This window comes from Ctenopharyngodon idella, chromosome 23 (assembly GCF_019924925.1).
Source record: "Ctenopharyngodon idella isolate HZGC_01 chromosome 23, HZGC01, whole genome shotgun sequence".
NCBI classification, from domain to species: Eukaryota; Metazoa; Chordata; class Actinopteri; order Cypriniformes; family Xenocyprididae; genus Ctenopharyngodon; species Ctenopharyngodon idella.
Genome location: NC_067242.1, coordinates 25,294,446 through 25,321,219, shown reverse-complemented (window position 1 = coordinate 25,321,219; position 26,774 = coordinate 25,294,446). Strand labels below are relative to the sequence as shown.

General features: G+C 36.2%; 1 protein-coding gene across 5 annotated transcripts in view; it reads right to left on the bottom strand.

Moving 5' to 3' along the window:
- dpp6a (dipeptidyl-peptidase 6a) overlaps positions 1–26,774 on the bottom strand; it is a 435,379-nt gene that overhangs the window by 18,714 nt on the left and 389,891 nt on the right. For all 5 annotated transcript variants that reach the window (XM_051882657.1, XM_051882659.1, XM_051882658.1 and 2 more), the window contains 9 exons: positions 15,393–15,547; positions 15,216–15,313; positions 13,423–13,546; positions 12,996–13,034; positions 12,326–12,433; positions 8,955–9,046; positions 7,001–7,048; positions 6,775–6,893; positions 3,676–3,723 (listed from right to left, as the gene is read on the bottom strand). In XM_051882657.1, coding sequence (XP_051738617.1) covers positions 3,676–3,723; positions 6,775–6,893; positions 7,001–7,048; positions 8,955–9,046; positions 12,326–12,433; positions 12,996–13,034; positions 13,423–13,546; positions 15,216–15,313; positions 15,393–15,547 — 831 coding nt within the window. The remainder of the gene's footprint in view (positions 1–3,675; positions 3,724–6,774; positions 6,894–7,000; positions 7,049–8,954; positions 9,047–12,325; positions 12,434–12,995; positions 13,035–13,422; positions 13,547–15,215; positions 15,314–15,392; positions 15,548–26,774) is intronic.

Below are 26,774 nucleotides of genomic sequence, written 5' to 3'. Positions count from 1 at the left end.
GAAGTAAATGGGGCCAATTTTTAAAAATTAAAATACTCACTGTTACAATAGAATTGCAACAGGCTGTATTCAATGCAAGTGTTAACATGATTTTAGAGTAAAACTTTTTCTGTGCAACGTTATAGCCAATTACAACTTTGTTGCCAAGACAACCTAACACCTAAAATCTTAAAATGACTGTAAAAATGACAAATAATAGCTCAAATAATAACAAGTTTTAACAGAAGATAATCTTCACATTCATGCTTTTAAATCCTCCAAAAATTGGCCTCATTTACTTCCATTGTATGTGGCTCACTGTAATCTCGATTTTTAAGAAAAAGAGAGACAAGTAAAAATTCATAAAAATTAATCTATGATTGTTTTCAATTTAGCTTAACTTGTATTGAAAATTAAATATGACTATAATATACTCAACTAAAGTTGTATGGACACTTTTATGGTGTTTTGTTTTTAATCTTTTTTGGGATATCCCAGGTTAATATATGTCTTAATAAGAAAGAGCAGTGTGTACATTCTGCTAAACATCTCCTTACAGAAAAACCTTATAGAAACATATACTTGTGTCGAATGCATTATATAATTATTGCATTATTGAGTAAATGTAATTTTATATAGAACTATTCTTTTAAGAGCTTTTAAACCAATCAAGGCAAAATTCATTGTTTATCTCTAAGTATATGCAAGCATAAAACCTCCTCAAACACGCAGAAATGAGCAGCTAATTGCTCTGGGACATAACAGGGAGTTTCTGGGAGAAACAGTTGCAGGATTAACAGTTATAGATGTTCAGAGGTTGTGAGAGGCCATGAGCAGCTGGCTTTCCTGATAGAGAAGGACTAAATTGAGCAGATATCATGTGTGCTGCTGTAAACACAGAGACCATCCATTCTGAGCAGCAGCGATAGAGTCTTGGAAGTGCACTTAACAATTAAGAGCACATTGCGATTCAGGGTTTCATTTTAAGACAGGCTTATCAGCGTCTGCTCAGACATAAGCCCAACAAAGCACACTTGCTCCCATTGCACCAATGCTTTTCACATAGCCGCACATTTGAAAAACCGCAATGATTTGTATGTCGACATGGAGAAGGATCCATATGAGTTCTGTGTAAGTCCTCTGAATTTGACCTTGGTGTCACATTTAACATTTACTGAAAGAACACAGCAGAGAAGGGGATGGATGGGAAAAAATTCAAAATGACATGGCAGGAACTTTAGATTAACTTACAAACAAACAGCGTTCATAAACATTCCACACACACAGACACAGATGTGAGCTCTGTGAAATGACTTCTGTGATGGACCGTCACACCGAATCACACGCTCATTGTGATATCGGTGGGCTTACAGGATATTATATACATAACACAATTACCAGCCTCTTACACAGAGAGGTCACAGTTTATGGAAGGCATGGCGTGTCTGGCAATAATCCAATAATCTGTGAGTGCTCTCAGTGTGCCAGCGCAGGCGTGTGTAGGGAGACTCAATCACATTGTGGCCTATAGTAAGCCTGGGAGGAACTCTGCTCATTAATTGACATGCTGTGGGTATATAACGCAATGAGATGAGTGTGTGTGTGTGAGTCTGGCTGTGCAGAGGTTGGTAATGAGAGTATCTTCCTGAACTTCTTACTCTTCTTTTGAGTGATTCAAGGTGAAGTATGTGAGATTCTCTTAACCCAGTTTATTGTTCATTGACTACTATTAGGATGACATTCATGGATTTATCTTCCCCAAAAGTGTAAACATTGAGCCCCCCAGGCACCATCAAAACATTGAGAGCTGTCTGCTCAGATCCATCAATAGTCTCCCACTGCTTAAAATGCCTCGATCGAAGTCCAGATATTACTTCCACAAACTTCTTTACATGACAATGTGGAATGTTAGCATGATGCCCGCCTGAAGACACAAAGACAGGAAGGTGAGGCTTTAGCAAATTGTAGTGTTGTCGCCATGTTGTGGCATTCCAATGTTGGTTCTGAATCCGATCGATCTGCTTGATTATCTGCATTTTCAGAATCTGAATCAAGCTGATTTGGTAAGACGATGATATTATTAACTGTTTGTGTTTACAATTGCCTTAGAAGCCTTGAAAGCTGAAACTCGCAGCGCACTACGTCAGCTGGCCAATCAGAGCGCTCTGGGCTTTTGGAGAAGGAGCTTTGTAGAAACGGAACTCAATCAGGTGTGCGTTTCATGTACAATGGCGTAACTCGCTGCGCAACTACTACGTATGTTATGATGTATCATTGAAGAAATCATCTAGTCAAGACTGTGTCCCAAAACTATATTGTCGCAAATTTGCCGTTCAACCATGTTAGTTAATGATGTCACACAGGTGGTGGAGTAATAACTTCTTTAAATTCACCTGTTTGAGATCTAATGCTAGATTTTTTGTTGTAAATTATGAACCAAGCCTTGTTCTTATGTACTAGAGCACGTACACAAGAGGCGTTTCCTCCGAGGAGGCAAGGGAGGCTGTGTCTCCACAAAAAAAAAAAAAAAAAAAAAAAAACTGGATGAGTAAAATAATCAATAGTACAAAAAATAAAACAACACAAATATTACAAAATGTGACATTAAAAAGTGTAAAAGTCAATAGTTTTTTTTTTATAAAGTAATACAGTCCAACAGCAACAACGCAGGTAAAGTTACAGCGGGAAGCTTGCCTCCCCTGAGCCCATTGACTTTAAACAGATCCCCCAAAGTGTGCGGTGGGTTTAGTGGGGGGTAACTGAGAATGAATGGGAGAAAGTTGCTTGAGAGGAGGCAGTACCTCCATTGCGACTGGTTATGATTGGATACAATTGGTTTGTGCGATAATTCCCGCCTCTTGTTTTCGTGTGCATTCTCAAATTGGCCTGAATGAAGACAATGACGACGTTAATGGGAAGACTAATAAAAAAGTAAGTAAACACCTCAGTGACTTACAGTAGATATCACTGTTATGTCACATCAAAATCAAACTTGAAATGGCCTGAAAACATGATGACTGTGCAGACACACCCTTCAGCGAAAACTCTAGATCTTCACAATTTAACGTCGCAAAGGCCTTCAAATTAGACTGACCAAATATGACGTTGATCTGATTAAAGCTCTAGGAGGAGTTCGTTAAAGTACAACATCTGGAAATGGCAAAAACTGCAAAAATTTTGCAGGGAAAACTCAAAATATCTCACTTCTTGTTGGGTTTACAGATTTTGCACCCCGGGAGTTTTTTGTAGGTATTGGGCTGTTACATGTGTATACTGAATTTTATACCTGTACGTGAAACGTAGCGCGAAGGGTGCTTAATTGAAATTTTGTAGGTGGTGCTATCGAGTCATTTTGGCACACCTAATTCTGAAACCCATATCAGACGTAAATTTTCACCACTTCTGACACGTGTGCAAAGTTTCATGAGTTTCTCACACCATCGGTGCTCGGGCCCTAAAAAAGGGCATAATAGGTCCCATTTAAAAAAAAAAAAAAAATTGCGACGACACTCACAAATCTCTATGGTGTGGCCTGTGTTTGAGTGTGTGTGCACGTTGCTCAGTGATAGATAAGCAGTCAAATGACAGGAGTATGACCCTGCAGATCATCCAGAACTCAAACACACTCACACACACACACACACACACACACACACACACACGAGACAGACAGGAGGAAGGCTGCAGGATACTCACTCTGTCTGTCATGGGTGCTGTAAACGGCCACATACGGAACTTCAGGCCCTGACAACACACAAACACAAGCATCGATAAATAATAACACAAGACATTCATTGCTTTTTATAGTTTGAACAAATGCTTTGTACAAGTATGCTTGTGATTTTTGTTTGTAAATCAGTAATTATCCAGCAGGGTGCTGTAGCTATTGTGTTGTGACCAGTGTTAGTTTCGTTTCAATGAGATAGCATTATAGGTTTTGTTCATATTTTGAATTAGATTTTATTTTTGTTGTCATTTTAATTTTACTTAAAGTTTTAATAATTTTGTGTTGTATATTTGTCATTTTATTTGGTCTTTAAAAAAAAAAATGTCTATATTGTTAATAAGTTTTAGTTTTTTTTTTTTTGTTGCTTATTTAGTTTTAGTTATTTTAGTACTTTAACTTAAACGAAATGGAAGCGAAAGGTTGCCTTGGTAACTAGCTAAATAAAAGTTTTTCAAAATATTTTATTTCATACAGTATACTAGCATCACATTTTTTGAAGCAACTGGCTCAAATACATTTAATACATTGAATTTTGATGAGCATTTTGAAATTATTATCAATGGGTTTATTTGAACAAACCCTAACCCCTAAAGTATAAAACTTCAGCATGTAACACATCCTGAATAATTTGTACTTTCTTGTTAAGGAAAGTTGTACAGTTACACTTGAAAAGTGAAAAAGTGTAATTTATTTAATACGCATATTTATATTGGTCTAATCGAAAATCATGGTTTTTGATATATACCTGTTTTGTTCAGTTTGGCAAATAACACTCCCCATAGAAAATAAATGAAACAGTTTTGTTTAAATATTATTTCTGCTTGATTTGCAGAACACATACTAGATCAGAAACAGAAAAGATCATGCATATTCTAAAAAATAAATCACAATAAACATTAAGGTCTTTCAAAGAGAATATTCCCATATTTATATAGTAAAAACAAGTTAAAGACTAAAAATGTTTTTAGATTTATCTTAAGTAAATTTACTACTTTCAAATTATAGTTAATTTTGTTTATGGTAAAACCCCCCCCCCCCCCAAAAGTAACATTTAATACATTAACATTTTGGTGTGTGTCTAAAGAAAACATATTGATTAATTTATGATATATGGTATTAATAATAAATACACATGGTTAGTGAGTCCAACTGGTAACCCAAAGGTTGCTGGTTCGATTCCAGCACTGGCAGGAAATGACTGAGGTGCTCTTGAGCAAGGCACCGAACCCCCAATCGCTCCCTGGGCGCCACAGCATAAAGGCTGCCCACTGCTCCGGGTGTGTATCACGGTTTGCAGTGTGTGTGTATCACGGTTTGCAGTGTGTGTGTGTGTTCACTACTCACTACTCTGCTCCTAATGTGTGTGCACTAACTTGGATGGGTTAAATGCAGAGGACAAATTCCGAGTATGGGTTACCATACTTGGCCTTCACGTGTCACTTCACTTCACGTGTCACTTCACTTCATCCAAAATGTAAAAGCAAATGTAAGCTTTGAACCAAACTATCAATATAATTTGAGAAAAACTAATAAATTTGACTGTAACAAATTATAATTTTTCAAAATTGGTCCAAAGTATAATTTTTCTCAATGCACGATCTGACTTTTGACTTTTGATCCACATTTTCATGTACAAAATCTAGCTTGGGTTATCATGCAGTTTAAAAAAAATAAACAAAACTCGACACACTGCCACTGTTGCTCCCAAAGATCAATTTGGGATAAGTAACTTAAGTTGACAACTATATGTCAACTAATTCTCATTAGAGTATTGTCTGCTTAATATTGGCTAACACTTTATTTTGATGGTCCCCCAACAGACATTCTAGTGACTATAAGTAACTTTGCATCTACATGTCAACTTATTCTACTAGCCCAAACCCTAACACCTAACCCTAACCTAACAGTCTACTAATACTCTATCCCCGGGTTTCAAGGACAAAGCTTAAGCCTAGTCCCAGACTAAAATGCATGTTTGAGTTGTTTTAACTGAAAGCAGCTTGCCCTGACATATCTTAAAATATCTCAAGATGCACACCAGTAATGTTTTAATCTAAGGATTGTTTACTAAAGCTACTTAAATGTTCTAATTGAGCCCTAATCTTGGCTTACTCTAAGCCCTGTCTGTGAAACCAGGTCTTTGAGAGTTAGTTGACTTGCAGTTGCAAAGTTACTTATAGTTAGTCTAAACTGGACCATCGAAATAAAGTGTAACCAAAAACCAAAACACAAAAGGGAATAAAAACTAATAACAATAGTCAAAGGTACATGATTGTTATGTATTAAGTCAGACCTTATGCTTCAGCTGTACATGTTAGCACACGCTCAACAATACTTTATCCAAGTACTTTAAAGTTTATTTGAAAGACTGCTGTCCCTAAACTGAAAAAGGTGCATAAAAGCTTTTGTTAATGAGCATATGCGATGAAGATTTTATGAGTGCCACAACAGCACTGATCATAAACATGTCATTCCTCAAGGAGTTCTGTCACGACCACGGCAGCATTCAAGCCTTCCAGACTGCCTTCAGAACAAATTAGCTGCTGTAGATACAAGCTTTCCAAATAATCGATGCACTTTGCACAATGGAAACTTCACAGCTGAACAATAACACAGTGCTTTCTGACAATGAGTCCACTCTCACCTTCTCCATCCTGTTCTTTATTTCCACTTCTGTAACATTGAACTCATCACGGACGCATAAAGCTTGTCAGAACAAATAGCAGTAAAGGTTCATCAAGGTAAATCGACATTCACCACAATGCCACCTCACAAATGTTGAACTGAAAATGTGTCAGGGTTATGGTGAGGGCAGAGACTCAGTTAAGTCATTTTTATCGTAACCAGCCAAACCAAGGATTTCAAAGTTTTTAATAAAAAACTTAAACCCTATTATTTACAATACTAATTACTACTATACATGGCATATATGTTCATATATGTCATCTTAGTTGCATTTATACTGTGTAGCACATTTCAGAAAAATGGCGAGGAAATAGCATTAACATACTTTTGTATTAAAAAAGTGAGAGAAAGAGAGATCAAAAGAAAAATGAAGAGATGTCTACCTTTACAGTTGAGCAGGAAGTAGTCCATGCTGGGACTGAAGATGCCACTGACATACCCGCAGTTGCCAATAAAATCACATGACAGACAGCGGCGGTTGAAGGTGCCCACTGTGTCTGCACTGGAACAACCATAGACACATTAACACTGTCAGCGAGAACTAGCCTGAGACAGAATAAACCAAATGTCACAAGGCACAAGAATTGAATATATATGTGCCGTATGTACCTGTAGAGATGTCTTCTTTTAGGGTCATCCTCAGTACTGAGGAAATATCTGTTCAAACAAAAAATACAATATCACAACATAGTCCATATAACACTATCTATACAAAGAAGCTATACGCTTGTGAAAAAGTACACTTTTGCATACCATTAAAAACAGTACTTATCATGGAAATAATATATTTTAAAATAATATTGTAAAATGATAATTGCATGTTATTGCAAATAAATAAAATGTATTACAGTTTAAATTTATGTTAAATACAATTAGCTGAACTTTATAGCGCTTTTTGACCCACTTTAGTCGAATTTGATGTTATTTCATAATTACTTCTATTGTCTTTGAAATATGGTCAAAGTGTACTGCCGAATTTACTGAAAAGCATTTGTAGTAAACTAAAATATATTTTCTAAAATATAATTTCTACTGAAACTTACGGAGCCCCTAAAGGGACATGGTGATGGAAAAAAATATAAGATGGCAGTTTTGTGTTTGCATTCGTTTTTTGCATTCGTTTGCAAAACTTTTGAGTTTTTTGCAAGCAAACTTCTTCGCGAGCAAGGTTTTACTGCTCTAAACGTTGTCTGAAACTTTGTATAAGCTGTACTTCTAGTGTTTACTGTCACTTTATGATTAATCACTTGTATTCCTCATTTGTAAGTCACTTTAGATAAAAGCATCTACTAAATGAATAAATGTAATGTAAACGCAAAGTTTCTCGGGGGAATGCAAAGTTTTGAAATATATTTTTTCCTCACATCTCATATTTTTTTCCACCACCATGTCCCTTTCGGGGCTCCATAGAAACTCGTTTGTCATGTATTTAAATATATTTCTAATTACACATTTGTAACATTTAAAATATATTAAAGATCTACGATGACGTCATTGTAGGGAGAAGCCACGCCCACAACCAGTGACGATCTGCCCTATTAGTATAGAAACAGCACTGAGTGAGAAGCACAGAGTCTGCCATTTCTGTATCCTCGCTGTAGCAGCTGGAGTTTTACAATGTCTGCGCCAAAGAGACATTACAAATGTTGTGTTTTGGGATGTCCCGATAGACTCCTGGCACTGAGAAAACCGTGGTTAAATTTCATTTTTGAATGATATGTCCCCAAGAAAGTACATTTGTCTTGTAGAAGTCTTGTACATTTGTGCTATTCATTTTACGCCGGACTGCTTCACATACGAGGGTCTGTTCAACGCTGGATTTTCACAGAGGTTGATTCTGAAAGATGGGTCAATACCAACACTTCATGCTCAAACTTCATATCCAGAACTGATACTGCCCTCACCTGCTATCAGAATTATCATAAACAAGAGTTTCCTAGTTAAAAATTGCACATGAATGCCCTTTCTGACATTTTTGGTGCATGAGATTGTCCTGTTTTGTTGTTGCCGGTATGCAGAAGCATGAGTTCTTGAAACTCCACACTCTGAGGACACCAGAGACTTACATCTTGTAAAAATGGGGCATAATAGGTCCCCTTTAACTTTAAATGTAATATTGAATAACACACTACAGTTAAAATTATATTCAAGTACTTTACATGTGCTTTACTATGTTAGTCAACGCATGCAAGTGTACTTCTTAAAAGCATGGCAAAAGATTATTAAAACATAATGATTTAAAATGTACTGTAAAACTTTTAATTTGATATTGTTACAAAGTGCACTTTTTAAAATGTATTCAAGTGTGTTTAAGAAACATAGTCATGAAAGTGTTCTCTTTTTAAGTACAATTAAGTGGCCTTTATATTTGTACATCCAATACAATTAAGTGCACGTCTTTTTCACAAGGGTAGATACTTATATATCTTATATACCATGGTACTTAACGATTACCATATATCCCATAATATATACACGGTAGTCCAGGGTACTTAAAGAATTCCATTCTTAATGACTAATGAATCATTGATGTTCAGTTTGTGGTGTTGGTGGATTCGCTCACATTAACTGGCTTTCCTCATCATATGCCAGAACCTGCGTGACGTCCCAGTCTCCTGATGTGATGGACTGCAGAGTATCTGTGCTGCTGTTGGGCTTCATGAAGAAAACAAATTAAACAGACATCAGTCATACTGAATGGAACTCAGGATTGTGAATAATAAAATATTATTAATGTGCTGTCATTAAAAATAGAGACACAGAACATGTCTGAAGAAATTAAGCAATTAATCAATTAAATGCTGTTGACTGTAAAAACGTGATCAGTTGGCTCAAAAATATCACAAAACCAACTGCCTTGAGAAAATGAAGAAACTTAAAGGGGTCATGACATGAGAAATCAAATTTGCCTTGATCTTTTGACATATAAGAGGTCTTTGTACCATTACAGTTTTTCACAATTGCTATAAAAGACACATTTCTTGAAACCTTCACCTATTTTCTCACAACGTTAAACACAAAACCAAATCTTCAGACTACATTCACAAAACCCAACTCTTCTGGCAAAACCAAACAATCGGCTCAAAACCATTTCACCAGTACTCAAAATCAAACAAAGCTTACACACAGCCTGTCAATATATAAACACTACAGATCATTCATTAGACACTACATAAAAAGGAGAACACAGCATCCAGAGCATCTAGTTAGAGAAAAATGTATACTGTATACAGTAGCCTAAACAATTTGCAATTACGTAAAAAAGTATAGTAATCGCATCTAAGTTAGGTGAATATAATGTCGGTAGGCACAGGAAAAAACCCTCTGGTGTGCTTTCTCGTCATCATCCTCTTCCTCCTCGTCCCACCACCTCTTACACATACTCTTCCTTCTCTCACTCTCAGTGTCATGATCACCGTCTGTTCTTGGACTCTAATTCCCATAATCCTCCCTACCAGTCACATGCACACATTCCACACCAATCATCATTTGCCACATACACCTGTAGCCTATTATCTGGACTATTTAAGACTCACTCACACACCACCTCATTGCGAAGTTTTGTTTCACCTAGTGTACATTACTGAGCGTTATTATCCTGTCTACCTGTCTACCTGTCTACCTGTCTACCTGTCTACCTGTCTGCCTGTCTGCCTGTTACCGTTCCTGTCTGTTTACCGTTTACGATTCCCTGCTGCCTGCCTTTGGACTGTATATTGTTTCCCAACCTGTGAGTGTTATCTGCCTGTCCTGACCATTGCCTGTAACCTGACTACGATTCTGCCTGTCCCTTGCTGTTCCTGTTTGTTCCCGTTTGACCCTGCCTGTACAACCACGCTCACTTTAATAAAGCTTTGCATATGGATCCCTGCCTGAGTCCAGCTTCATTACACTCAGATTGTTTCCATCTATGTTGGTATCAATATTCAGTTCTCTTTGCCACCTGTGCACTCTGAGCTGGCTTATATTTTGTACATCTGTTTTGCAACACAAGTGCATATCAATGCAAAATGTGTTTTACACCGATTCTTGAGATAAGGGACAAAACATGTTTTAGAAGTTAGTTTTTATTGTTTAATAATACATTATTTTTAAACTGATATATTTGTAGACAAAGGTCTCTGCTAATGAACCATGTAAGGAAACAGGTTTTTCTGAACATGTTTTTTTTCTAAAAATACACATTTATTCACTTCAGAATTTGTGTCAACTCCGTCAGATGCATTAAAAAGCATGCTATTTTAATTTGATCCATCCAACAACAGTGTAACATCTTCAATTTTGTAATAATGGTGTTCACAGTAAAGGAGCCAAGTGAAAAAGTAAATTCTCTATTTTTTTTTTTTCTTGAGTTAGGGTTATTATGAACAATCCAGTTCCTAAATTCATTAATTCTCTACCCTCCTTTTTAATATTAAACATATATAAAGTTGATAAATACTGATGGAGTTGACCAATACTGTTGACAAAGGTCCAGCTGGGGCCAAATATACAATTTATGTAAACAGAATCATGAAACAACATTAGAAGAATTTCCCATATGCAAAAAAAGACATTAAATCACATTATACAGACTTTTTGAGAGCACTTGTCAACCATCAGACATAAAACCTGATGGAGTTTACATCTGACGGAGTTGACAAAAATGTTGTACAGCAGAGAAATTTTGTTTTCTTTCTCAGTTGTAGCTGCCTTAATAAACATAAAAAATGCCAAGATTTATCCCACAACTATTTACAGAAACTATTACACCGGGATGACGGAGTTGACATGTTAAAGCTGTGACCGCAGAGACTTCAACATTGTTTGTATAAAATATAAAAAAAAATATATATATATAAAAAATTATAAAACTTCCAGGACTGTGTGTCATACTGTGAGATCCACAATGAGCAGGAAAAAGGAAAGGTGTCCTCAAAGTTGAAGATGACCATGACATTGCCTGATTTATTCAGAATTATAAAAAATTCTGACGGAGTTGACACAAAGTGAGGACACAACTTTTATAGGCATTTTTTATGGAAAATATAAATCAAGACTTACTTTTTGTATTGTTTGATATATTACAGATCTCTGCCTTTCAATTTAAATGTGTATTTTTGAAGTTGTTGCATTTTTAAACACTTTGTTTGGTAATTTTACATTGTGACCTCATGCTGAGGACAGGTTAAATTACATGTATTTTCCAAGTATAGAGCATGTATTTAAAATAATACTAACAAAATTATTTAAAAATAAAAGCAATGAATGTCCTGAGTATCCAGATTTCCTTTAGATGTAACTTTTTAAGTATTTTTATTTTGATGTATTTGTTTATTTTTAATGTAAATAGGGCTTTTGGGTATAGGACATGTCTTGTTCCTTATCTCAAGAATCAGTGTTTAGTGAGCGAGAATGTGTTTAGTGTTTTGCAAAAAGAGTGCATGACATTAGCAAATGGTGTCTAAGTGCCTGAACTTGTTTATTGTTTTGCAGAAAGAGTGATTTATTCAACAAATAGTTTTAGGCATTTTAGAATTTGGTTCAGTGAATGAGGTTTAGTCTCTTAGCAATTGAGAAAAACAGTAAAACATCCTGCAAGTTTCAGAGCTTAAAATGTCCTCCTCATTATGAACAAAGCATTTATTTAATCAAGCTCCAAAAACAACTTGTTTGGATATTGAAGGATTTGTGATGTCACAGGCAAATACATTTGCATATTCCTGCCTCCAGAGCATGATACTGACAAATAGTTTTACATCATCGCACCATAAGCCCCGCCCACTGGCGTTCAGTCGATTAACATCGCTGACACTTGCCTACACCGGATGCGAGCGTCGCTTTGCGTCAAAAGCAAATAGAACCCATTATAATAACTGAAGCTGTCTACACTGGATACAGTATAAAGATAAAGTTTGAAAAGCTTGCTTTAACACACGTTGCTGAAGTTTGTACCTGTGAGATGGACATGGAGATGTGGAAGAACTTCCCTCGTCCTCCCTGTGGGATTGCTCTGGTGAAGAACAGCTTCAGACCGTCTTTAGAGAACAGCGGCTCTTCATTCTGTTGGAGAAATGTAACTCTAAATTATCATTACCGTCACACCAGCACCATTATTACTGTCATCAAGGTGATGTTCTCCTCCCATGGTAGTGTTTCGTCATTTGGTTTGCTCTGTGGAGTTTCATAATTACTGAATTATAATACCTGCAGGAGCACTAGAGAATGCGTCCGCAGCACAAAGCGGTCGTATTTCTCCAAGCAACACCAAAAATATTAAAACTGTAACAACATATATTAGAATGTGAATTATTATGATCATGCAGTGCATATGTAATAGTGCGTCTGAGCCCTCAGGCCTATTTCTGCAGGAGCCACACGATCTTTTATTCATGTTATTGCAAAACATTTCATGCGGCCACTTTCTCCCTCTGGTAAAAAACAGACATGAAAAACTAATCAGGAAAAAACAATATCAGCTCAAGCACGATACTGTGGGGAATATGATAAGACAAACAACATCAAACGTTCCTGACTATTCAAAGCTGTTATCGTTGACAAACACTGACATGGCACATCCCATCATTTTTTTGCCCTTGTCTAGGCGGAGGAAGTTAATGCTCACCTGTCTGTGCAGCCAGCCCTCACTTTCATCCTCATGTTTCTGAAACAAAACAAAACAAACAAATCACATGGCAAGATTGCAGTGAAATATTACAAGAGTGCAGAATCTAGTTTCTGGCTCATTCAGTCCAATTCAATGAAAACTGTGATCATTTTTTTTTCTTAATGAAACAAAATAATACCGCAGTTGAGTAAGAACTCTTACTAGCAATCGACAATACAGTGACCTGGTGACCTCCTGCGATTAAAGGAGGTCGCTGTTCATGTGAATGCAAGTTGTTGGTTAAAAAAAAAATAATAATAAAAAAAAATCAACCTACGCTTGTGAAATGGTCGCTTCATTGTACTGCAGATTTTCACATTCCTTGTAATGTGTAAATTGGACTTTACATTGAACTTTGGAAAATACTTCAAAAACCCAGGCATACCTTGGTGCAGACACCCGTTGTAGCCACACAGAGGGTCAGGATGGAAATATTCTGGGCTCGGTTCAACCAGTTTACAGCCAGTTTGGTACTTGTGGCCCACTTCACCATAGTCACATAGTATTCGCTGTAATATACACAAGAAATAATCAGCAATGTCTTCTGGCAGAAAGACTATATCCAATCACTGACCTGGACCGAATCTTTCAAAAGGTTTTCGCAGAATTCAAATGCCCATCGTTCACCGCTATATTCTCACCCCTTGGGTGTATATTTATTGAATATTATGGTTAATTTGATGATACTCTCAGCTCAGAATGTATCATATATGAGTACCATATTGGTTACAGGCTGATATTTTTTGCTCATTTCCTCCATTTCTAAATTTGGATTACCTTTGCCATCATCTAATGCTCTCTTGAAGTTTATATTTAAAAACACTAAGTATTGTTAAACAATAATTAATTATAATACTTATATTATAAATACAGTATATTTATTATTTACATATTAATCTTTAGCAAGACTCAAAATATCCATTTTTAATAATTGTGCCTTAAGGTGACAATCAATTCAGTTGACATTAAAATTCAGCTACAAGTGAATTTATTAGTGCTGTCAAATCGAATAATCGCGATTAATCGCATATAACTAATATATTAATCGCATCCATCTAATATATATGAATGATATATTTATGAATGATATATAATTGTTAAGGAAGGCTGGAAGTGAAAAACACCTTATATTCAGGTGTGCATAACTATTGGCAATATTTTCTTTTACAGATAAAATGAGCCAAAAAAGAGATTTAACTCAGACTGAAAAGTAAAAAATTATTAAACGCTCATGAGAAGGATGTAATACTAATGCAATACTAGAAATTGCAAAGTTAAAGCATGACCATTGGACAGCAAAACACTCATTGGGTCAGCAGTGTCAGACAAAAACAGATGGAGAAGAAAAGACAAGTTAACTGCAAAAGAATTAAGAATTAAGCTGAAGAATTAAGTGTGAAACCATCAGGAACCCTTTAGTCTCCAGAAGTGCAAGGTGTCAGGATTTTAGAGACTTAGGTTAGTTAAAGAATCCTAAAAAATGCCCCCCACTAAATAAGAATCACAAGCTGAAGTGTTGTAAAATACATGAATACTGTTTTTTTTATAGGCTTTACAGACAGACAGATTGAGAGTGACTCTTGAAGGACAAGCACCACATTCTCTTGTACCACTGTTTGAAGAATTTATCTTCCAGAATCTGGCAGTAAGGTGTGGGAAATAATTTTTAGTCCATCTCCTATCCTAAAAATGATCTTCCAAAACTTGCTGCCAGACTCTGGAAGATAAATTCTTTTTTTTTTCATTTTATCTGTAAAAGAAAACCTGCCTAACAATTATGCACACCTGAATATAAGGCGTTTTTCACTTCCAGCATTCATGAACAACTATATAACACTTATAAATGATTAAATACACAATTAATAGTAGTTATTAAGTAGTTATTATCTATGTGAAATTTTGTTTACTCGCAAATCTTTTGCGTTCTCTCACAAAAGTATTGCATTGAAATGTAGTTTTTCCTCCTACCTCATATTTTTTCCATCATAAACGTTTTGCTACTGAAAGCAAAGGTTTTCCACGGAATGCCAAAGTTTCGAGACAATGAGAGCATTTTGTGACAGAATTTTTTTTCTAACAACATGTTCCTCTATAGGCTGTGTATTTAACACATTCTACTGTAAATTTCCCCATAATAAGCATTTGGAACATAAATGAGTGCACAAGCAGTCCGCCCACCCTATTCTTTGGTCCTCAGGTCTTCTCATCTCAATAGTGTGCAGTGGGCCATTGAGATTCACCACATACAGAGAAATGACGGGGTTTTCCTCCCCTGCCTGGAAGAAAAACGTTCAAGCATAACTCATTATCATCTTCACCACTATCCTCATGTTTACACTCATGCACAGTCTTTACCTTAGGGTAATGGTATTGTCTCGCCGTAGGGTAGACAGAGCCAGTGAACATGGGGATCTCCATTTTGGGCACCAGTGTGTCGTTAATGGTCGCGTATGCCAGCCTGGCCCCATCCGGAGACCACCAGTGTGCGATGTGGGAACTAAAGATCTCCGCTGCACAAGAAAGATTCAGGAGTTTCTCTCAGTCATATTTCACTGTGGTTCAATCACTCGAATAATTGCAGGAATAGTAAAGAGTAATCATCCATGACACAGCGTCTCTCAGGTCTCATTCCACACACACACACACACACACACAGATTTCCCATCTTTATTCGGATACAGTCGATGCACCTGGCGCGGTTAAGAGCATTTCTCCGTAACCACCTGTTTCTATATGAATCTTTGCTTCCCTTACACAGAGGCAGCCAGGAAGGTTCTGGCCCATAAATCACGGGGCGGACTGTAATCTCAGCGGGGCCGGAGAGAGAGAGTGTGTCAGCCCTCTCCATCAAGTGCCCCTTCTCTTCTACAATCTCAAGGAAAAAAGCAATTTCTGGACTTCACCAAAGGCTGCGGAAATAGGGTCTGACCCCTCTTCCTGTGCTCGAATGGGCAGGAAGTCGCATGTTCAGCACAGTTGTGCTCACTTCATCACCTACAGAGAGAGTGAGTGAACAAATCTGTTCAGAGAGCTTATGTTGACATCTGAGGAATTTGACAGTTATTTATAGTTAGCCTGTTTTTATATTTCCATTTTTGTTTTCAATTTTATTTTGAATAAATGAATTAGAATATTAATGATTTTTTTTTTTACAGAAATGTATACTTTTATTCAGCAAGGATGCATTAAATACATTAAAAGTGACAGTAAAACATTTACATTGTTACAAAAGATTTATATTTCAAATAATGCTGCTCTTTTGAACTTTCTGTTCATCAAAGACTATATCATAGTTTCCGTAGATATTAAGCACAACTGTTTTCAATATTGATAGTAATGATAATGTAATACTATATAAAATTATTATTATTATTATTATTATTATTATTAATAATAATAATAATAATAATATGTTTCTTAAGCTCCAAATCAGCATATTAGAATGATTTCTGAAGGATCATGTGACACTGAAGACTGGAGTAATGATGCTAAAAATTCAGCTTTGTCATCACAGGAATAAATTACATTTTAAATTAGTTTAAAATAGAAAACAGTTATTTTGAATTGTAATATTTCACAATATTTTATACTTTATTTTTGTTTAAATAAATGCTTGCATAAGATACTGCTTTCAAAAACATTAATATAAAATAATATTTATTAATATATTAATGTTATTAATATAAAATAATGTTTATTAATAATACAATAATATTAATAATTTAGAATTTGCAGTTTTGAACAACATTGTTTTCTATATGGAAATGTTTTGAATTAAATGAGCTTTTGGGTTTTGATGTAAATCTGATTTTGAATCTAAAAGGGTTAGTTCACCCAAAAATGAAAATTATGTAATTAATTACTTGCCCTCATGTCGTTCCACACCCGTAAGACCTTCGTTCATCTTCAGAACACAAATTAAGATATTTTTCATAAAATCCGATGGCTCGGTGAGGCCTGCATTTCCAGCCCAGAAAGCTACTGAAGACATATTTAAAACAGTTCATGTGACTACAGTGGTTCAACCTTAATGTTATGAAGCGACAAGAATACTTTTTGTGGGCCAAAAAAAAAAATTAAAAAAAATAACGACTTTATTCAACAATATCTAGTGATGGGTGATTTCAAAACACTGCTTCATGAAGCTTCAAAGCTTTACGAATCTTTTGTTTCGAATCAGTGGTTCGGAGCACGTATCAAACTGCCAAAGTCACGTGATTTCAGTAAATGAGGCTTCGTTACGTCATAAGTGTTTTGAAATTTCAATGGTTCACCACTGGGGGGCGTGACTTTGGCAGTTTGATACACGCTCCGAACCACTAAAGCCGGGGACACACTTAACGAATAGTTAAAACATTCTAAGACTGAGCTTAACACACAAAGACTGTTTCCTTCATCTGAAGCAGATTTAAATACTTACACTTGGAATTTAAACGCCGACTGTAAACATTGGCTGAACGCAACTGGCTCTAACTCAGTGCGTTTGGGCATGATCAGTCGTAAGTATCAAATTACATTCATAATCGGCCTTACAATCGTTAAGTGTGTTCCCGGCTTAATTTGAAACAAAAGATTTGTAAAGCTTCGAAGCTTCATGAAGCAGTGTTTTGAAATCGGCCATCACTAGATATTGCTCAGAAGTCGTTATTTTGTTTTTTTGGTGCACGAAAAGTATTCTCGTCGCTTCATAACATTAAGGTTGAACCACATGAACTGTTTTAAATATGTCTTCAGTAGCTTTCTGGGCTGGAAATGCAGGCCTCACCGAGCCATCGGATTTTATGAAAAATATCTTAATTTGTGTTCCGAAGATGAACAAAGGTCTTACGGATGTGGAACGACATGAGGGTGAGTAATTAATGACAGAATTTCTATTCTTGGGTGAACTAACCCTGGAAGTAAACCTGATTTTCATTATAAATTCATGTACAATTGCATGAATACAGTGTACAAATTTTAAAGGTTAACAGCACTCTTTGTACATGACATCCTTTTATGCAGTGTTGGTATAAGTTGTGGATTTCCAAACTACTTTCATTTGTATCAGACATTTGGGAAATACTACATTTGTTTTAATATTATATAATGTACTGTATGTTTGAGACACAAGACTCTCCTCTGCTCATTTCATCTGTGTGCTTTAATGTTGGCTCATTCCAAAACCGTAAAAAATGTTGCCTTTCAAGTCAGTAAGAAGGCTGCTCAGAGGTAAGAATCATCCTCACAGCACATCCGGATCCATTTTTCCTTATCATCCTGTCTAATGAGATGCCTCCATTTTGTTGGCCTTTGAACGCAGCATAGATGTATGCTTTAATGTCAATGATATCCCACAATCCTGTGTGTTTTAAGTCTTCTGGGTCCCTATACAATAGCTTTGAAAATTAAATCTTGAACATTTCGATTGACATTTTTGGGTGAACTAGTCCTTTAATGCTACTGAGGACAATAGCTGCATTAGTTTAGAGTTGCAATAACATATTTTAATGCCTACAGAGCATGATGCGGATGTTTTAGAGGAAGTGCTTGTGAGTATCATGGGAACTTCACAATGAATCTGATCATTAAAGAGATGCTGACCCGTGGATGAACCAAAGCAAGCCTGCCGCAGACATCTCTGTACAAAACAGCAAAAACGACTCTCATTAGACATAAGATGTCAGAAACCCAACAAACACATCTCTCTCTCATTCCTGTTTTCTGTGTGTCTCTCTGTGCCCTTTATTCTGCCGAACACACACTCACACTCTCAGTAGAGCGCCAGGAAGCTTGTTGGGCTGTTGATTGCTCACACAGGGAGGTTTAATGGCAGAGCTGAATGACGGCTGAAACAGGAGTGTGTGTTTTGAGAGCTGGAGGACAGTAAAGTTGTGTCTAGCACACACACAGTCCTCTTACACTTGTCCTTCTTTAATCAGAGGACACAGCTGTAGCTGAATGAGCAGAAACTTTACTGTTCAGACTGAGCATTTCCATAATCTTTTCTTCATTCTAAAAACCAACAAAACCCAGTAAACATTTAACATGCCCTTGTGTACAGGCTGTTCCAAATAGGGCCAAAAGCTAAGCAGTATTACACATATGATTCATGGCAATTCCGCAATGCATTGTGAAACTTTCCATCACAATTTTTACACACAGATGTGACTGTTTTTTTTTTTTTTTTACATTACAAGTTTATATCTTGCAATTTTTTTTTTCTTGCAATTCCAAGCTTATAATTTGCAACTCTTTGTTGCAAATTGTGAGTTAACATCTCACAATTCTGACAATTTTTCTTTTCTTCCAAAATTACATAATTCATAACACAATTCAGGCTTTCTCAGAGTTGCAAATTTATAACACACAGTTCTGACTTCATTTCAAGTTCATTTTTGAGCTTATATCTCAAAATTGCAAGATGTAAAATCCAAATCACAAGATATAAATACGGAATTGCAATAAAAAAAAAAAAATAAAAAAAAAACGAATTATGAGTTTTTTTTAATTCTGTGGCAGACAGGCTTCCATAAAAAGTAATTGATTAGTTTTGGTTAATCTCTATATTTTTGGTGCGCCAAAAACAAAACAAAATAACGACTTATTTAGTGATGGCCGATTTCAAAACACTGTTTCAGGAAGATTCGGAGCGTAATGAATCAGCGTGTTGAATCATGATTCGCATCGCATGTCAAACCCCCAAACTGCTGAAATCACATGACTTTGGCGCTCCGAACTGCGGATTCGACACGCTGATTCATAATGCTCCGAAGCTTCCTGAAGCAGTGTTTTGAAATTGGCCATCACTAAATAATTTGTTATTTTGTTTTTTTGGCGCACCAAAAATATTCTCGTCGCTTTATAATATTAATATTGAACCACTGTACTCACATAAACTGATTTAAATATGTTTTTAGTACCTTTATGGATCTTGAGAGAGGAAATGTCATTGCTCCCTATGTAAGCCTCACGGAGCCATCGGATTTAAACAAAAATATCTCAATTTGCGTTCCGAAGATTAACGAAGGTCTTACAGGTCTGGAACGGCATGAGCGTGAGTAATAAATGACAGAATTTTCATTTTTGGGTGAACTAACCCTTTAACTGTTGTGAGCGCGCAACGATGCTGCCATGAACGTGTTGGCATGGCAACGTGATACTTCCTGTTTCCTGCCGCTGTGTCCTACGAAGAACGTCTCGTTTAATTCTGGTTAAGGACTCTCTGTATACCGCATCATTCACAGGATGCGTACTCTGGAGGATGCAGCCTTCGAAATTAAATGAAATGAGACACAACCAAGGGCTTAAATACACAGGGAGGGTAATCAGCTGAACAGAAACAGGTGTGTGGAACTAATTAACAACCAAGGAAACTATACAGAGAACACAGGCAGGCAAAACAGGGACAGAACCAGGGGCAGTTTCTTCATTAGGGTGATACGGCAACGCACCACCAAAGTGTGAAAGGGACGGATTTTTTTCAATCACATTCAACCACAGTGCTACGCTAGCTGTCACTGCTCTAAGACTGTAGCCTCTGATCTGGCTATAGTGCAATCAGCATCAAGTCATATTCTGTGGAGTACCGCCTCTTTTTGGGTGATTTCACTACGGCCGAGAATCGCCCAAAGTGCTCTCATAGACTTCTATTCAAATAATTTTTTTTCGAACTGCAGGGACTGCAATGAAATCTCTATGGGTTCCGGGAGGGCTAGCACTAACGTGCTTTCGTCATCATACAGTACATAACCTTAACTCGTGCAGCGATTGTTGGGAACAAACATATCTCTATTAATAATCTTTAAGCTGAAGTGACATACAATAATTTCCTCAGTGCAAAACTTACATTTCACAGACATATTCTCCATATCTGTAAATGTTAGAAAGTCAAGCAAATATTTCCATTTTGCTGTCAGGAGTGGAGGAGCCTTATGCAAGCACAAACTTCCGTGAATGAGCACCGCCATGCGCATGTGCCCCAAACAGACGGAGCGCAATAGAATATAGGAGCGCAATAATTCTGACAAAATATACATTTTGCTGAAATATTTGTTGTTGAATATTTGTTGTTGTTGGCGAACATAAATGTGCCATATGTAGAATTTCAAACCTACAACTAGGCTAAGTGTTTTTTATGATAGCAGTAACTGTAAAGTGACTATTGTAGGGTAACAAAATAGCCTAATAATTAGTCGGCACTTTTGTTTTTTATTTATTTTCATTTTTAGATTAGTGAATTTAACTTCTGCTTTAAAAAGCATTATTTTGTTTTTAGATTGTAGTGTTACAATGTTAGAATGTAGGCCTAATGTGATTTGACTCCTTTTTTCCACATAATATTACACAGACTACACGGTTACATTCACATGTTTGTTTTCATAGCCTTCAATATGAACATTGTTTGTAGGACAATATTGGGCAGGATGTGAAATAATTTTTTTTTTTAATTAAATACAGATTTAAAAAAAAATAATAATCAAATTGAAAAATGTACAAAATACTCAGATTATACATCGCCATACAGCCCAAAAATAGAGATATGATTTTTTGTCCATATCGCCCAGCCCTTTTCCATGTTTTAGCTAAGCAGTAATGATACATTATTACATTATTATTATTATTATTATTATTATTATCACTTGTTAAATGGTTATTTAACAATTACATTCAGTCCTGCATTTCTAATTCGGTTTGTTTGTTCAGCTCAAAATACCCCACAGATCATTTATTATAGCTTATCAAATTTACCCCTATTTGGGTGTGAGCAAAAACAGACCGTTTTTGTGTGTGTCCCTTTAAATCCAAATAAGCTCCTGCTCCCGGCCCCCTTTCCAGAAGAGGGCGGAGCTTTAACAGCTCACGCTTCGGTTGCTCAACAACAACAAAGCTGGAGAATCTCACGCAGCCAAAATGAGGATTGTCAGTAACAGTGCTTAGCCTTACATTGTTCAAACCGTAGTCGGACACTGATGGAGAGACTCAGGAAGAAGTTACAACTTTTAGAATGAAACTGGACATTTCTAAATGGTTAGTGGATACATTTATGTAGTTGCTGTGAAGTTGATTCAACTCATCGACTAGCATGTGCCATCATGTTAATCTTTTTTGCAAATCCAGCGTTGAATTGACCCTTGTTTGTGAAGCAGTCCTGCGTAAAATGACGACATGGCAACAACACTCTACTACAACAACTCTTCCTCTTCTCTAAAGCAGCCCAACATGGCCTCACCCCCTTTGTTGTGTGTTCTCGTGGGCAGGGTTTATGTAAATTTTGTGGTTTGTGATGTCACCAACCTGGGAAGAAGCTCGTTGTAGTCCCTACCAGCCGTTTGTTTTAGTCCTTAAAAAGTGATTTCTGTAAAAGAAAATATCTCCCTTTGCATTGAACTTTGAGCGCCGTAACTTTGCAGATGTTGTTTATGTTCAAACAGCAACATTACATGCTAACTAAAGTTAAAAAAGTGAAAAGGACCCCTTTAAAGGGAAAATAATTTTCATCAATTCAGCACCTCTCTTCCTAGTCTGTCTCAAATGCTGTTGAGTTCTTGTTTCGATTAATCCCCTCCTTCCGAAATACGAAATCTGCTCTGATTGCTTAGCTGGCCCAGTGGTGAACCGCTTAAAGCGTGTTCAGAAAATGTCACGCCCATTACCATAACCACAAGTTTTATCTGCTCAGGTATTAACAAGAGAATGTTTACGAACAAGAGGATCGTGCAGAACCTTTGCAAGCACTGATTTTAAGTTGTAAGTGGTAAGTTCCTAAGGATCGGTGAACAGTCTTACAAAAGCGAGAGCCCCATAGCTAAACACTACATCAACACTGTAATGTTAGCTAGCAGGCTAGCGGAGCCAAACAGCTTTGCCCTTTGTTTGCATCGTAGCAACAACATAAAACTTATAATTGGAGCTGTTAACAGAAAACACAACAACAAATAATAAAATGTAAGTGGGAACTGTTCTGTCTTTCAGAAGAAGATTTTGTGCGTAGCCGGCATTGTACTCTCTTAGGTTCTGGAAGCTGTCCTCCATAAAATGTGCAGCACACAGATAAACGTTGGGGTTATAATGTTCAGGAACAGTGTTAACCACCATTTTCTAAGTTCGTCTGCCTTAGGAAGGCCAAACAAAGGGGTTTTGGAACTGGGGTGGAAAAAACAGCATCTCTTTGACATGGCAACAACACACTATTAAAGCAGTTCTTCTTTGTCTTCTCTAGCGCAGCTCAACCAGCCCTCGTCCCCTTTTTTTAGCGTAGGTGGGATTATTTAATTAATTTACATTGTGACTTCACAAGATCCAGAAGAAGCGTGTTGTAGTCCCAAGTTTGTTGTAGTTCTTGAAAAGTTCTTGTTTTCTTTTAAAGGCAATATCTCCCTTTGGAGTGGACTTATGCTCCGCCTTATGCTCAAACAGCAACATTACAAAAAGCATAATAGGACACCTTTAAAGCTGCTACCACTGACACACACTTTAGTTGTGTCTAAGTTCTCACATTTGCTTGCCCGAATATACTCAGGCAATCTACAAATAGAGAACATGTGTTATAACATGTCCTTTTTAGAGTCCTTATCTGCCATCACCTGCCATTTCTGCTTCACATTGATCATACTGCACCAATGAGAGATCAAACAAACAGCACATTTCTAAGATTCTCATTTAAATTCAAATAAGCCCTAACAAACATGACTTTACCATTGTTCATCACCTTCACTGGATTCATCAGGGTAATAACAGGCTTCTAACAAACCATTAGCAACTTAATTAGCTGGAGTTCATTGAGAAGATAATTCAATGAGGGTGAAGGTCTGTAGAGGTCTGATCAGCTCCGCTAGCACATGCTAACACAATCACTCAACTAAAGCCATTTGTCATTACGAACACTACTGCATGTTACTACAGCAGTTTTAACAGTGTTCTTCCACTACATAACAACTTGCATCCTGCCAAAAATGGATGTGCATAATCGAAACTAGTAGGTAGGTTTCTAACAATTAATTTACCAATCAATGATCACTGTAAAGGAAGCATTTTATGGTTATATACCAATTATGTTGGTTTAGGGTCATGCCCCCCTGACACCAATTACAGTAGATGTGTTTCTCAGGGGACCCTTGCAAAAACAAAACAAAACAAAATGGGCATTCCTGTACCTCAAAACAGTGATATTTTAGTATTATTTATATACTATTCTATTAATATTTTGAATTAGCTGTTATTTTTATATTTTCATATTTCATTTTCATTTGAGTTAAAATGTTAGTAATTTTATGAGCTTTGTGTCGTTTTAATTAGTTTTTAATTTGAATATTTTCTGTTTTATTTTCTAATTTATTGTAATTTTAGTTTTAGTAATTTTAGTACAAATATATTTTATTTTAGTTAGTTGCCAGAGCAACATTTCTAACTATAAGTGTTTCATCTAATATTTATATTTTATTTCAGATTTATTTCAATTAACAATATATGTATGTGTATATATATATATATATATATACATTTTCTTTTAACAGTTTTAATTTCAGTTACTGTGTGTGTGAAGAACGATTCATAGCGATCTGTTCTCCAGTGTTGTGATCTAACTAACAGACACTGTTTGAGATGTGCGTGCGCTGCTTTTTGCAAGGCTTTAAAACTTCCAAAATTTTTAAACTTTCGTGAAGATTCAGCACTGGCTCGATCGGGACAGTGACAGTTCCATCTACTGTCCCGAGCGTCTTTCACAAGCTCTAAAATATAGTTTAAACCAGAATGCACGCGTTGGCGATAAAGCATAGACTGTCATTGTGTGAAAATGTGGAAAGTGCTAAAGCAAAGGTGCCTCTATAAATATTGTTAGACATTATATTGATGTATTGTTACACCCCTAATATATATATATATATATATATATATATATATATATATATATATATATATTTTGTTTAATTTTTGTTTAACAATAAAGACTAACTCAGAATGGTATTAAAGTTGGCATGAAATGAAAGTTGTCATAGTTTTTTTTTACCCCCTATTACATATATCCAACTGAACAAGAAAAAATGTAGGGTGAGACTTGATATTGTCCATTGGGAATTGATTGGATGGTTTGCTATAGTTGTGATCTCATGTGAGTGACAGGTTGCCCCGCCCTCGCGCCATTAAACATCATCAGAGAAGAGAAGAGATGTCAGTTATAAATCAAATATTCCACTTTTGATTTCATGGTGACTTTAACAATGCCAAAGTCATGGGTTTGATTCTCATTATGGACTGAATTACTCACCTGTTGTTTGAAAAAAGAAAAAACACTTTCTATTCAGTAAACCTGACTGAATTTAGACAATTTATATGTGCTGTGAGGTTAAGCTTCTGTTTTGTGTATTAATAAATAACCATTTCACTGTAAATGTGCTTCTCTTGATGAAAATTAAATAAAACCATTTAATAATTTATAGTAGTTATCAAAGAAATAAAAAATTGCACTATTTTTTTCCAACTGTGTCACATGTCAGAAATACAAAGCACTCCTGCTGTTGCTGTCGAACAGGAGCACTTACGCTGTCAGTGTGAACTCATGCTCAGTTTTAACACAAGAACAGCATCAAGACTTCTTTTGTGCAGAATACTGATAGAGCATCAGAATAGTGTTATGTCTCCCAGTCGCAAATTGGAGGGTGTTGTCAGAGGACTGGTCATTTTTGTGGACTCCTAAAACTATGTGACTATGCTCCCTTGTGATATGTGTAATAATGAAAACAGAGCTGCTCAGTATTTTTTTTAGGACTCTTTGATGAACAGATTTTCAAAACAACAGCGTTCATTTGAAATAGAAATCGTTTGTAACATCATAAATGTCTTTGCTTCCTCTTCTGACCAATTTAATGTGTTTAACATTGCTAAATAAAAAGTATTAAGACAGGTACATGTTATTAAGAAAATAGATGTATATGAAACACCGAAACTCATGGAAACAGAAATTACAGTTTCCTTTCTCACTGCAAACAATATAAGTCAGTTTAGTAGCTCACTTCAGCAGGGGGCAGTAGAGAGCCTTAGTAAGAGATTGCAGTCTAAAACGCTGTAATGACACTTCAGGATGTGACTGCACACAAAACACACACACGCTTTAATCAGATTAATGATCTGGGGATGGCGGGGTACATGGGTAACCGATGAAACTAGTTATCAGAAAAACAAGAAGCTGCATATCCTCAAAACCAGCCCCTGAGATTACTGAATGGGATGCAAGTCAGATGACAAAAGAGATGATCTTAAAGTACATTAATCATTAATAAAAATCACTTTATTTCAGCTATAAGCATCGCAGGCTGTTCCATCCAAAACACATGGTCATATGAGGACAGCCAAATGAAACACCGCCAGCGGTTGAGAGCGAAACCATTGATGTGGTCAGAAAGTTTGGCTTTCTTAACCATAGAATGCATGAACCAAAAAAACACTACTACACAAATGCATAAGGCGGTCAAAATGACCTGTATTGGAATGAATGCTTTCCCCCCCGCCCCAAAAAACATACAGTAGGTGTCCTATTAATTAATTAACATAATTGATGATACACAAATATTTTAATATATCAAACATGCTTATTTGTCCACTTTCCTTGTATATATTTATGGCAAAAGATTAAATTTATTATTTTTAAAATGCAGTTGTACTCTTTCTAAACAAACTCTTAAACTAATTTAGTTCTACTGTAAAGTATATTCTAGTCTGAACCTTCACTCCCCACATTTCTTACAGACCATGCGAAAATGA